Raw genomic sequence first — 11,342 nt, 5'->3', positions numbered from 1 at the left:
CTGAAACAGGCTCCAGGCTCTGAGCTGGCAGTCAGCACAGAGGCCGACACGGGGCTCGAACCCACGAACCGCGAGATCATGACCTAAGCGAAAGTCGGATGCTTAACCGACTAAGCCACCCAGGCGCCCCAATGTTTATTTATTTTTGAGAGAGAGACCGACTAAGCAGGAGGGGAGAGGGGCAGAGAGAGAGGGAGACATGGAACCCGAAACAGGCTCCAGGCTCTGAGTTGTCAGCACAGAACCCAACGCGGGGCTCGAACCCATGAGCCGTGAGATCATGACCTGAGCTGAAGTCAGACGCTTAACCGCCTGAGCCCCCTGGGCACCCCAAGAACTAGATTTAAAATGTAAATGAAACTTAATTAAAAATACACGTTAAACACAAACAGCTCGGGTAAGAAGTAAGAGCCGGCTCATCTCCTATAGAGGGCGGCAGATCAGCTATGCACAGACATGCATTCCACGAGCTAATCAGTTCACATGTGTATGTGGCTATCGGTCTAGAAGGAAGAAAGTGTAGGCAGAGTGGAGAGCAGACAGTGGCCAGAGGCAGGAGTGACAGGGCCAGTCTGGTGGGGACTGGGAAGTTTGGAGGGCAGGATGGGAACAGATGGTGGAAGAGTTTGATGGCCAAGGTGAGTCACAAGCCGGGATGCATCGGGCATGTGTGTTTTTTAGGGGGGTGTGATGCCCTGGGGTGGGGGAGAGAGGGCCCACGTGGAGTTAGCAAGGATGGGTGCTGGTGGGAGCAGCAGTGGGTGGTCTTGGTCCCTGGCCCTTGTCCACCAGGCGATCCCACCACACTGAGCTTGGCCCCATCCAGCCTTTCTCCAATTTGTCCCCGACAGAGCCACATAGGGGAAGCCCTTCCCCCGGAGATGGTGACAAGGCTGTATGACGGCATGCGGGGACTCGACCTGCCGGGGAAGGCGAAGGGGCCCAGTGAGAACGTCTCCCAGGAGCAGTTTATGGCATCCATGTCCCACTTGCTCAAGGGGAGCTTCAAAGAGAAGAGTCTTGTGATCATGAAAATGATTTCTGCCACAGAAGGTCCCGTGAAAGCGAGCGAAGTCCAGCAGGTAGTGGGGCCACATGGCCCTTTGCAGCTGTCCCACACTGCCTTGGTGTCCTCCGGTGGGGGCTCAGGACCAGGATGGCCCCGTAGCTGGTGGAAGCACATGGAGAGGCCCCCCCGGGGGACCCCCTTAAGGTCAGGACCCTGGACAGAGGCCTTGATGACCCGGAGCATGAATACCTACCCGTTTCGCCATCTCATCCTACATGTGGTCCATCCTAGTCAGCACTGAAGAGATAAAACGCCCTTCCCTGTGCTGAGGTGACGTAGTTATTGGGTCGCGGTAGAAATGTTACTAATGGTAAAACTGTTGCCTTGCAGTTCACAGAGGATCTGGTTGGCTCCGTGGTGCACGTGCTAAGCTACAGACAGGAGCTGAGAGGCTGGACCCAGAAGAGAGGCCCGGGCCCTCCGCCCAGCGTGCAGGCGCTGGCCGCCCAGCTCTTCTCTGAGATGGAACTCCGAGGCAAGTGGCCCGTGCGCTCACCCTCTGAGGCCTTGGCGATAGGCTGATGCCACGCGGTCTCAGTTACTGTAGCCTCGTAGTGAAGTTTTGAAGTCTGTAAGCGTGAGTCCTCCGGCTCTGTTCTGGGTCGTCTTCTTGGGTGGCCGTCAGACCTGCCTCGATACATTTAAAAGGATTGAAATCCTATAAACTATGTTCTTCAACCACAATGGAACGAAATTTACAAATCCATAACCAGAGGCATTGGGGAAATTCATAAGCATGCAGAAATTAACATAATTGTTTCTACTATTTCCTCCTATTCTGTAAGATCCGTAGTGATGTCTCCACTTTCATTACTGATCGCAGTCATTTGAGGCTTTTTATTTTTTCGATCCGTCTAGCTGAAGGTTGGTCAGCTTTTGGTAGATGGCTTTAGAGAGCCAGCTTTTGATACAGTTGGTTTTCTCTGTGTGTCTTTTCCTTCCTTTCTCTCCATCCTGGTCTTGTCTTTCTTTCTGGTGGCTTCAGATTTAGTTTGGTCTACTTTCTTTAGCTTCATAACGTTGAAGTTTAGGTTATTGATTTGAGATCTCTCTTTTTTTTCAATAGAGGCATTTACGGCTATACATTTCTCTCTAAGCACTGTGTTAGCTGAATCCCATAAGTTTTGGTACATGGTGTGTGTGTGTTCATTCTTTTTGGTATTTGCTAACTTCTCTTGTGATTCCTTCTTTGGTCTCTTGCTTGCTTAGACATGTATTATTTGGTTTCCATATATCTGTGGATTTCCCAACTCACCTCCTGTTACTGATTTGTAGGTTTCATTCTATTGTGGTTGAAGAACATAGTTGGTATGATTCCAGCCCTTTCAGATTTGCTGAGGCATGCTTTGCGCACTAACCTGTATGTGGACTATTCCAGAAAATGTGCCAGGTGCGCTTGAGAATAATGCCTATTCCGCTCCCATTGGACGAGAAACCATGTGTGTTCAAATTCACTTGGGATTTAAAACCACCTTGTGTTGAATCCCTTTGCAAAGTAGACTTGTTTTATTAAAGCATTATTTTATTATAAAGCTGGATTGTAAAATGCAGTTTGGAAGTAGGTCACATTTCAAAACTCAAGCGGTGAAATTTGGGACTTGGACAGAAGAATAACAATATGTATAAAATATCAGCTTGTGTCTTCTTGATGGCTTCGGGGCCGGGCCCACGGCTGAGGCCTGGCTGTCTCCTGGGTCTCTGAAATGCAGCTTACAAAGGAGAAAAGATGAGTTCGAATGTCATTGTCAAGATCAGTGCTGTCCAACAAAAATGTCATGCAGGCACTAACGTAAAGCCACATGTGAAATTTTAAATATTCTAAATTTTTAAAAATGTTTTTATTTCTGAGAGAGAGAGAGAGACACAGACAGTGTGAGCAGGGGAGGAGCAGAGAGAGAGGGAGACACAGAATCCAAAACAGGCTCCAGGCTCTGAGCCCGATGCGGGGCTCGAACCCACGAACCGTGAGATCATGACCTGAGCTGAAGTCAGACGCTTAACTGACCGAGCCACCCAAGCACCCCATAAATTTTAAATATTCTAATAGCTGCATTAAAAGAGTAAAAAGAAACAGGGGAATGACTTTTATTGTACTAACCCTAATTGTGATTGATACCTTGTATCTTTAGAATAAGGTATGCATTTTATACTAAGGGCACAGCTCTGTTCATGAGCCTCATGTCAGGCGCTCTGATGGTGGGTGGAGGATGTCCGGTGATGGGATGGCCCCACGGATTGTGTCTCCCCCTCCCCCAGGCGCCGAGAAGCTTCCGGGGCCTCCGCAGCTGGACTGTGACTATGACCGAGCCGCGGTCGAGGACTGGGTGTTCCGGACCCCCCATGTGGCCACGTTCCTGAGCGTGGTCGTCCACAGAGGCTTTCTCCTCCTGTGCACGCCCCTCGATCTAACCACCCTGGTCCCTGAGTGTCACGTGGACCAGGAGAGGGGGTTCGAGAGCCTCCTGGACGTGCCGTCGGTCATCTACGTCAACGCCCAGCTGCCCCGGGAGCGGCGGCACCGCTGGCGCCTGCTCTTCTCCTCGGAGCTCCACGGGCACAGCTTTGCCCAGCTCTGCGGGCGCGTCACCCACCAGGGTCCCTGCGTGCTGCTGCTTGAGGACCACGACGGCCACATGTTCGGAGGGTTTGCCTCCTGCTCCTGGGAGGTCAAGCCTCAATTTCAAGGTGAGACTCGGCCCCCAGAACCGTGGCTGCTCATTGAGAGTTCCGGCCTCGTGGTTGCTGCCTGGGGACCGTGGAGCCGACCAGGGCACGAGGCTTTCCTCTGTGTCCTCCGCGGGCTGTTGTGGGCGTGGTCAGGGGACGGTGGCAGGAGACGCTGCCTTACGTGGTCTCGTGCTCCCTGGGTTTCTTCTGTGATTCTGGCGGCAGAGGCAGGCAGGTGGGACTGAGATCCTGACCCTGGATTCGGGCTGGGAGGCGATGGCCGGGTGTCGGTAAACTGTGCTGCGTCCGGGCCCCAAGGAGGCTGGGCGGTGGGGCTCCGGCAGCCCCCCCTTCCCGAACAGCCGGCCCCGTGCCCTGCGTCTGTGTTCCTGCTTCTCTCTTTCCCTTCTACCCTGGCTTTGCAGTCTCTTAAGGAAATGCTTCCCCTTCCGTAAAGACAAGTGCTCTGATGAACGTTCTTAAAGGATCTTGGGCAGTGGGCTGCTCTCATACTGAGAGGTGATGATGTCCCTGCGTGTGCCCCGGCGTGTGGCCCTGGAGGGTCTCCTTGGCTGTGAAAGGGGGCGCCTTTCCCGGAGGCTCTGGGAGAGCCGATGCCACCCCGTCCTCACACCTAGGAGCCGGGTGGTTAATACCCGCCCCCAACAGGTCCTTAGCTGGGACACAGGGGCTGGAAAGGCCATGTGCTTCTCAGGACAGGGCCTGGGTGTCTGAACCAGAAGATCTTGTGTTCTGTCCCCGCCTTCCACCCACGCCACTCTGTGAGGACCTCATTGGCCCCCTGGTTTCCACCTCACCCTCCAGTCATTCGTCATGTCCCAGCATGTCTGACGTGCTACTCTTCTCTCGAGCCCCTTGATGCTGCCCGTGGGAGGCGCGCCTCTTCTCTCCGGCCTCCTGACCGTGCCTGTCCCCTGGTGCTTTGTGCATTGATGTGAGGGCAGAATTCCAGCAGAGGGCAGCCTCGCGTCCCAGATGCAGGTCAAGTTCAGCGCAGGAAGCTGCTCTAACTCCTGGTGTTGCAGGCTTGACGGGATGTATTAGCCGTGGAGTCGCTTCCTGTTTTGCTTACGTTTCTGGGGTGCGGTGGACAGACAGGCTTTGGGCTGAGCAGACAGTCTCCTGAGTGCTGGGCACCAGGCTCGCTTTCCCCGGCCTCGGTTCCCCAGAACTGTGTGAACTGGTGCTGCGTGGAAAGGCAGCCTGTGAATGCCATGGGCAGTGGGCAGTACTGAACCACGGCTGTCTGTCCATTAGTGTTGGTGTGAGTTAGATGAGCCTTCTCTGTGGCTCGACTGTTATGCAGGTGATGATGACTCCCTGGGCCCTCACCCCTGCATCCTAGGGAGAGAGCCCCCACGTGGCCCTCCCCATGTGGCCGCGCCCCACGAGAGCAGACCCGGATGCCCTCGAGGGAGGCCCGCTGCAGCTGACAACCCGCACTTTGTGGGCCCGTCCCCTCACTTAGTGTCTGGGATATTGTGGGCGTCCCAGGACATCCTAGGAAGTGTTGGTGGAAAGTCAGCCTTGGCATCCTGGACAGAGTGATACTTACATGGGCACCGGGGGCAGCAGTGTGGACCAGGCAGTTCATCAGCCTGAAAGCACCCCAGCCTCCCGGGGCTGCCTAAGCCCGTGGACCCAAGCCGGAGTCTTTCCCCGGAGGGAAGCCCTCTGCCGTGTGGCCCCAGGCTCCTCTCCCTTGTCCTCTGACCCTGGGCTCACAAACCCTGCAGTGTGGCCAGGGGCCCTTCACAAGGTCCCCGGGGAGCCAGCCCTTAGGACCGCCTTCTCACAACTGTGGGGAGCATACCCTGTGTGGTCCCCCTGGGGGCATGGCCACCATCCCTGTCCCTGGTGCTGACGTGCTTGTGGATGGGGAACCACAGCACGCAGGAGTCCCCGGACGTAGGATGCTGGTCGCTACCAGAGTGTTGGCCGGCACCTTCCCTGAGGGGCACACATGTCCGCACTTGTGCTCTGGGGGGAGGCAGAGGGTCACCCCTGCCTGCGTGGTCCCTTCCTGGCAGCAAGTGCCCTGGTGGCTGCTGTGCACCTGAAGGCTCTCTCTTCCCCCGGAGGACGCCTTCCTTCGGGCTGGGGACATAGTCACAAAGTGTCACGTGCCCACGTGAGGGGGCTGTGCTGTGGCCGCCTGCCCAGGGCTCTGACGTGGAGAGGAGGCTGCTCTTTTGACTTGAGAGCACTCGGTGGGCGAGCAGCGGCAGACTCCCCTTCTCCCTAGTGAGAGCTGGTCGCTGTCCCCAGCGAGCAGCAGGCACGCTCCCCCCCGCCCCCCCGAGCTCACCACTGGCTGCCCGGCCTCTGCGGGGTCTGGGACCTGCCCACTGACCGTGGCGGCCCCAGTCGCGGTGTGCGGTGGGCCCCGGGCACGCAGGACCGTGCGCAGACTTGCGAGCTGTGCCCCGCTCACATCGGTGACCCTGCTTGTCCCCACTCTGGTCACTTTCAGGGGATGACACGTGCTTCCTGTTCTCCACCTCCCCCCGCATGGCCGTGTACACCTCCACGGGCTACAACAACCACTACATGTACCTGAATCACGGGCAGCAGACCATCCCCAACGGCCTGGTAAGAGGGGAGCCGGGCCGTCCCGCCTCAGTGACGTCCTTCCGCAGCGGGGTCAGTGCCCACAGCTGGGGGGCCGCTTTCCCCACAAGCCAGAGGAGCCGCACGCCCCTGGGTTCCGTGCGTGGGCTGCGTGTATCCTGCCCGGGACGCCCTGGGTTCCGTGGGTGGGCTGTGTGCATCCTGCCCGGGGTGCCGGGCTCCGTGAGTGACAGCTGGGACCACGTTCTCTCCTGCGAGGTTGGGAGGTGGCCGGTTTCCCTGCTGGCCTGTGGCCTTTGTGGCCAGAGTGAGCTGGGGGAGGGGCACGCCCAACCTGGGCCCCCAGGACCCATCGCGAGTGGTCAGTGGGCGACTCACCAAAGTGTGAGGCTCGTCGGGGTGAGCACACCTCCCATCTGCTCCCTGCTGCAGCCGGAGGCTCCGCTGGTGGAGGAAGACGAGGGGGTGAAGGCCANAGGGGCCCTCCCCAGCTTGGTGTGGGTGGCAGATGGGTCTCCTGCCAGTTCCCTGGCCTGTTTCTTTTCTCTGCTTCTTAACACAAAGCACCTTTCGGGAAGCTCTGGCTCTGGGAAGGCTGCCCCACCTGGTCAGGAGGGAGAGGCCCCGGTGCCCCTTCCCAGGCTGCTGCAGGCCCCCCGCGGGGCCTCCTGAGGACCCTGGACGCCTTCTGGAAAGGGCAGTTGGGTGGTCTCCGCAGCAGCACCCAGTAGGTCCTCAGGAATTGCCAGTAATCAGCCGAGAGAGGAGCAGCCCTGAGAGTCGGCATCTCCTGCTCTGGAGTCTCGCTCGGCTCCAGTCCCCGGCCCACCAGGGGCCCCAGAGGGCGGAGGTGGGGGGCGGCGGGGAAGCACAGCTGGAGGCTGGCGGGCCGTTCTGTCTCCCGGCCTCTAGNGGCGTCGCCCCAGGGTCTGCTTCCTGTTTCTGGTCCTGCAGTCTCCGCACCCAGTAGGTGACACGCAGCGCCCTGAGCGAGCCGGGCAGCTGCCGGGGGCCCGGACGCAGGTTCTCCGAGGTCAGGATCGGGCTGACCTCCCCTCGTCCTTTCATGGTCGGGGTCTCAGAGCTGTGGCCTCAGTTTTATGTGCTCTGCTGTCACCTGTGTCCCCAGCCAGCGTGGCCCCAGGAGGAGGCGCCGCGATGACTGTCAGCCGCTTGTGACGGGATGACGGACGCTTAAGTTGCGGCGCTCTGTGCGTTTTGCACTTAAAACAAAAGGTGGAAGAAAATGGCATCCACCTCTTACCCGCCTTGTCTCAGTCTGGGGCTTGAGGCTGGTGGCGGGGGCGGGGTGTGTGTGTGTGTCCCTGATGGAGGAAGTGCTGACGCTCCCCCTCCCCCACAGGGCATGGGGGGGCAGCACAATTACTTTGGGCTGTGGATTGATGTCGATTTCGGGAAGGGACACAGCAAGGCCAAGCCCAAGTGCACCACGTACAACAGCCCCCAGCTGTCCGCCCAGGAGGACTTCCGGTTTGAGAAGCTGGAGGTGTGGGCCGTGGGCGACGCCCCGGACTGGGAGCAGGTGAGCGCGGCCGTCTCTGCGCCCTCCACGAGCTACCCCTGTACACCTGCATCCCGAGGCCCTTTGTCCCGGTCCCGGCGGCTGCTGCTGGGCGGAGGGCAGGGCTGGGCGCCCTGTCGGCCCCATGCGGTTTGGTAAAGGGAACCAGCCCTGGAATCAGGGCCCTGCCCCAGGTGGGGCCCCGGGCGGGGGGCGGCCCGTCTGCGAGATGAGGAGGGTCGGGTTCCTTCTAGTTCCGCGGTCCTGCGGTGAGCCGTTCTTGGGCCCTCTGCACCTCGCGACCCCCCAACGGCGGCATCCTGGGGTGGGGGGCAGCTCGGTGAGGGCGCCGGAGCCCCTCCGTGTTCTCTGCACGGCAGTGGTAGGATACTGACCCTCCTGTCGCGAGCTTGAAGCCAGGAGGACTCTGCTGCTTGTCCCTGGCTATCGGGGAGACGCTCAGCTCCCTTCCCTTCTTCCCAAGGCCAAGAGCAGCAAGAGCGTCCTGGACGCGGACCCCGAGGCCCAGGCCCTGCTCGAGATCAGCGGGCACACTCGCCACAGCCACGGGCTCCGGGAGCCCCCGGAGGATGAGTGAGGGGGGCCCCGGGCTGGATCCCGACCCGCCGGACGGAGGACAGCCTGCAGACCCCTCCCCATCTCGCACGTGTTCGACTTCGACACCGAGCCGTGCTTAATCAGAACTCAGTAAAGTTCTCTGATGTTCTGTACTGACTGGTTGCTGCGTCTCCCAGAAATCCCGAGTCCGTTAGCAACGTGATCCTCTGTTCCGTTCCTTTCCTGTCGAGATCCGAAGCCCCAGACGCCGAGGCCTCTGCCAGAGTGAGCATCCGACGGGCACGTGCCTCCCCGCCGTGCAGGACGGGCCCCCGTGCTGGGGTCACCCGGCCTCTGCTCTCCGGCCGCTGTGCTTGAGACCGTGCCTCAAGGTTCCATTCCAGCCGGGAAAGGGCAGAGGCATTGGGGTGCGGGTCTCAACGCTTTTGGGGAGCAGCTCCCCGTGACGTGAGATTTCTGTTTATAAAAGAGCACAAATCCTGTACTAACGGGGGGAAGAGCTGGGGGTCGCGGTGAGGTGGGTCCTCAGTAGTTGGTCCTAAGGTTCCACACCGCCCTCCCACCTGTGCTGTGATCGCTGTGAAGCTGTCGTTCTGTTATAATGTAAACGTGGGGCGGTGGGGGCCCCGACGTGTCCCTTCCAATAAACTGGTGGTGAGTCACTCACTGGACAGAACTGATCTGGGTTCCCGACCCTGGCACCTCATCCTCGGTGTCGCCCTCTGGCTCAGGGCGGCCGCCAAGGTGGTGACGGGCCGTCCGATAGCAGGGACTCGCTTTGAACCGGCTCGAGTGACCCCGGCTGCTAACCGTGGTCCAGGGGGGCGTCTGGGACGGGACTGAGGAATGTAGCCGCTTGGTTGACAAGTCCTTCCTTGAAGAGCCGCGGCCTCATCTCCAGAACACATACCTCCTCCCCTTCTCTTTCGCTGTCAATGGTCACCTTCTGCACATTTGATGAAGAATGTGACCTCTTATAACCAAAATCGTCTGGTTCTAAGCCATATAGTCACCTGAGCCTTTGGTATTTTTCAGCCTCTGCTCTTTCTGCCAGGAGACTTCTCAGACTTGGCACTCAGCAGTTGCCCTGACCGAGTGGAAGGCTGTGCAAACACGCTTCCGGACGCAAAGCGTGTGCTCAGCCAGTACGCGGAGGGGCAGCGGCCTGACGCAGACTTAGTCACGACTGGTTCTCCTTAAAAAAGCCAGCTTTTAGTAAACTTCTCTGGTATGTTGTGTGCTCTTCCCAGCTCATGGGATTGCAGACCCAGGACATTAGGATCCTCAGATCTTAAGTAAATTATATTTATTACCGTAAATCCAAAGAGTTAGGTAGGCCCTGCACCTTCAGTTTGTTGTGGAATTTTCTTTTATGAAAATGCAACTAGGGGCGCCCGGGTGGCTCAGTCGGTGGGGCGTCTGACTTTGGCTCAGGTCATGATCTTGTAGTCCGTGGGTTCGAGCCCCGCGTCGGGCTCTGTGCTGACAGCTCGGAGCCTGGAGCTGCTTCGGATTCTGTGTGTGTGTCTCTCTCTGCCCCTCCCCTGCTCACACTTTGTCTCTCTCTTTCTCTCTCCCTCAAAAATAAATGTTATTTTAATGTAAATAAGTACCTCACTCATCACAGGTCTGTTGGCGTCTGTACCGTAAATACTGTCACCGCTGCCTCTGTTTACGGCTGTCAGAGAATCAGAGAGGGCCCGACCTTCTGGGCACACTTTCCGCCTTGTGCTTGTTCTCATCACAATTCCGATCACGGCCCAGGGTCTGCTTCCCAGGACGGCAGGCGGAAAAGGAAAGGCAGGCGCCTCTGGGCGCTCGGCAGCCTNCCCCCACCCCCCCCCACCCCCGCCGGGCCTGGGACGCAGGTGCTTCTGGTTTCAACAAACCAGAGTTTGTTCTTTTGTGCAGCAGAAATAAGAATTCGAGACCCACGGTTTCCCCGCGACTGAAGACCAGTCAGGGCCCCGGAAGGTGCTCGAAGGAGGCGAGAGAATGTAGTCCCCGGTGCCACCGTGGCGATTGTCACTTTTTTTATTCCCCACCACGTTTCCTTTATTTAAAAAAAAGACCGTTCGTGGCCGTGGTGAAAGGAGGTTGAAATACGCAGGCCGTAACTCGAAAGGTAACTCGCAGAGCTGTCTCCCTCCCTGACAGGCAAGGCTCCTCGGGAGCTCTCCGGCCAGAGGGGACTCCTTGCACACCCAGCCCGATTGTGTTTTCCACAATGGCGTGTCCCCCGNTCAGGTGGCTCAGTATCCACACCTGCCTCCCTCTTTGCTTTCCCCGGACGCACACCCCGCGGTACCGAACTCCATCGTTCCTGGCGTCGCGCCTGCGGGCTGGGGACCCTCGGGTCTGTCGCTCGTCGCTGCTGGAGCGAATCTCCTGTACGTGTGTCTCTGATGTTTGTCGGGGAGAAGAAACTCTTAGAAGTTGGATTGTTGGACCAAGAGACGCTTCTTAATTTCGACCCTGACAGACGAGCAAACCTCTTTTGAGGTCTGATAGCCCCGCCGTGCAGGGACGCCCGTTGGCTGCGTTTGCACGGACACCGTGTTAACACTTAGTTTCCGTGGACCCGGTCATGTCTCGGCTTTAGTTTTCAAAAGCCGTCGGCGCCCTGACCTTCTGGCTTCCAAGGGTTTCAGTTTTCTTACTGATTTGCAAGAGCACTTTTTTGAGTGAAGCAAAATACCTTTTGACTTGAAGGCTAAGTATTATTTTCCAGTTTGTTGGACGTAGTTTATTTTTCTATACGTAAATTTTGCATTTGGTCCTATTTATCAGCATTTCCCCTTGGCTTCTGAGATTTGTAGTTTGCTTTGAAAGTGTTTTGCCCCCCTCTGTGATTAAGAAAAAAACCCGTTTTCTGCCGCTGCCCCTCCGCTTTGCATTTTTCCTTCTAAATTT

At 57.9% G+C, this 11,342-nt stretch overlaps 1 protein-coding gene across 2 annotated transcripts in view; it reads left to right on the top strand.

Moving 5' to 3' along the window:
• Window positions 1-9,105, top strand: part of MEAK7 (MTOR associated protein MEAK7) — an 18,601-nt gene extending 9,496 nt beyond the window's left edge. For both annotated transcript variants that reach the window (XM_077754077.1, XM_077754078.1), the window contains 6 exons: window positions 852-1,082; window positions 1,400-1,544; window positions 3,326-3,754; window positions 6,231-6,349; window positions 7,692-7,871; window positions 8,335-9,105. In XM_077754077.1, the coding sequence (XP_077610203.1) occupies window positions 852-1,082; window positions 1,400-1,544; window positions 3,326-3,754; window positions 6,231-6,349; window positions 7,692-7,871; window positions 8,335-8,448 (1,218 nt within the window). In that variant the 3' untranslated portion in view covers window positions 8,449-9,105. The remainder of the gene's footprint in view (window positions 1-851; window positions 1,083-1,399; window positions 1,545-3,325; window positions 3,755-6,230; window positions 6,350-7,691; window positions 7,872-8,334) is intronic.
• Window positions 9,106-11,342: the final 2,237 nt, after the last annotated feature.

Source organism: Crocuta crocuta, unplaced genomic scaffold (assembly GCF_008692635.1).
Source record: "Crocuta crocuta isolate KB4526 unplaced genomic scaffold, BGI_CrCroc_1.0 scaffold61, whole genome shotgun sequence".
NCBI lineage: Eukaryota > Metazoa > Chordata > Mammalia > Carnivora > Hyaenidae > Crocuta > Crocuta crocuta.
The sequence above is the reverse complement of the archived record's forward strand: the minus strand, read 5'-3'. Positions and strand labels throughout refer to the sequence as shown.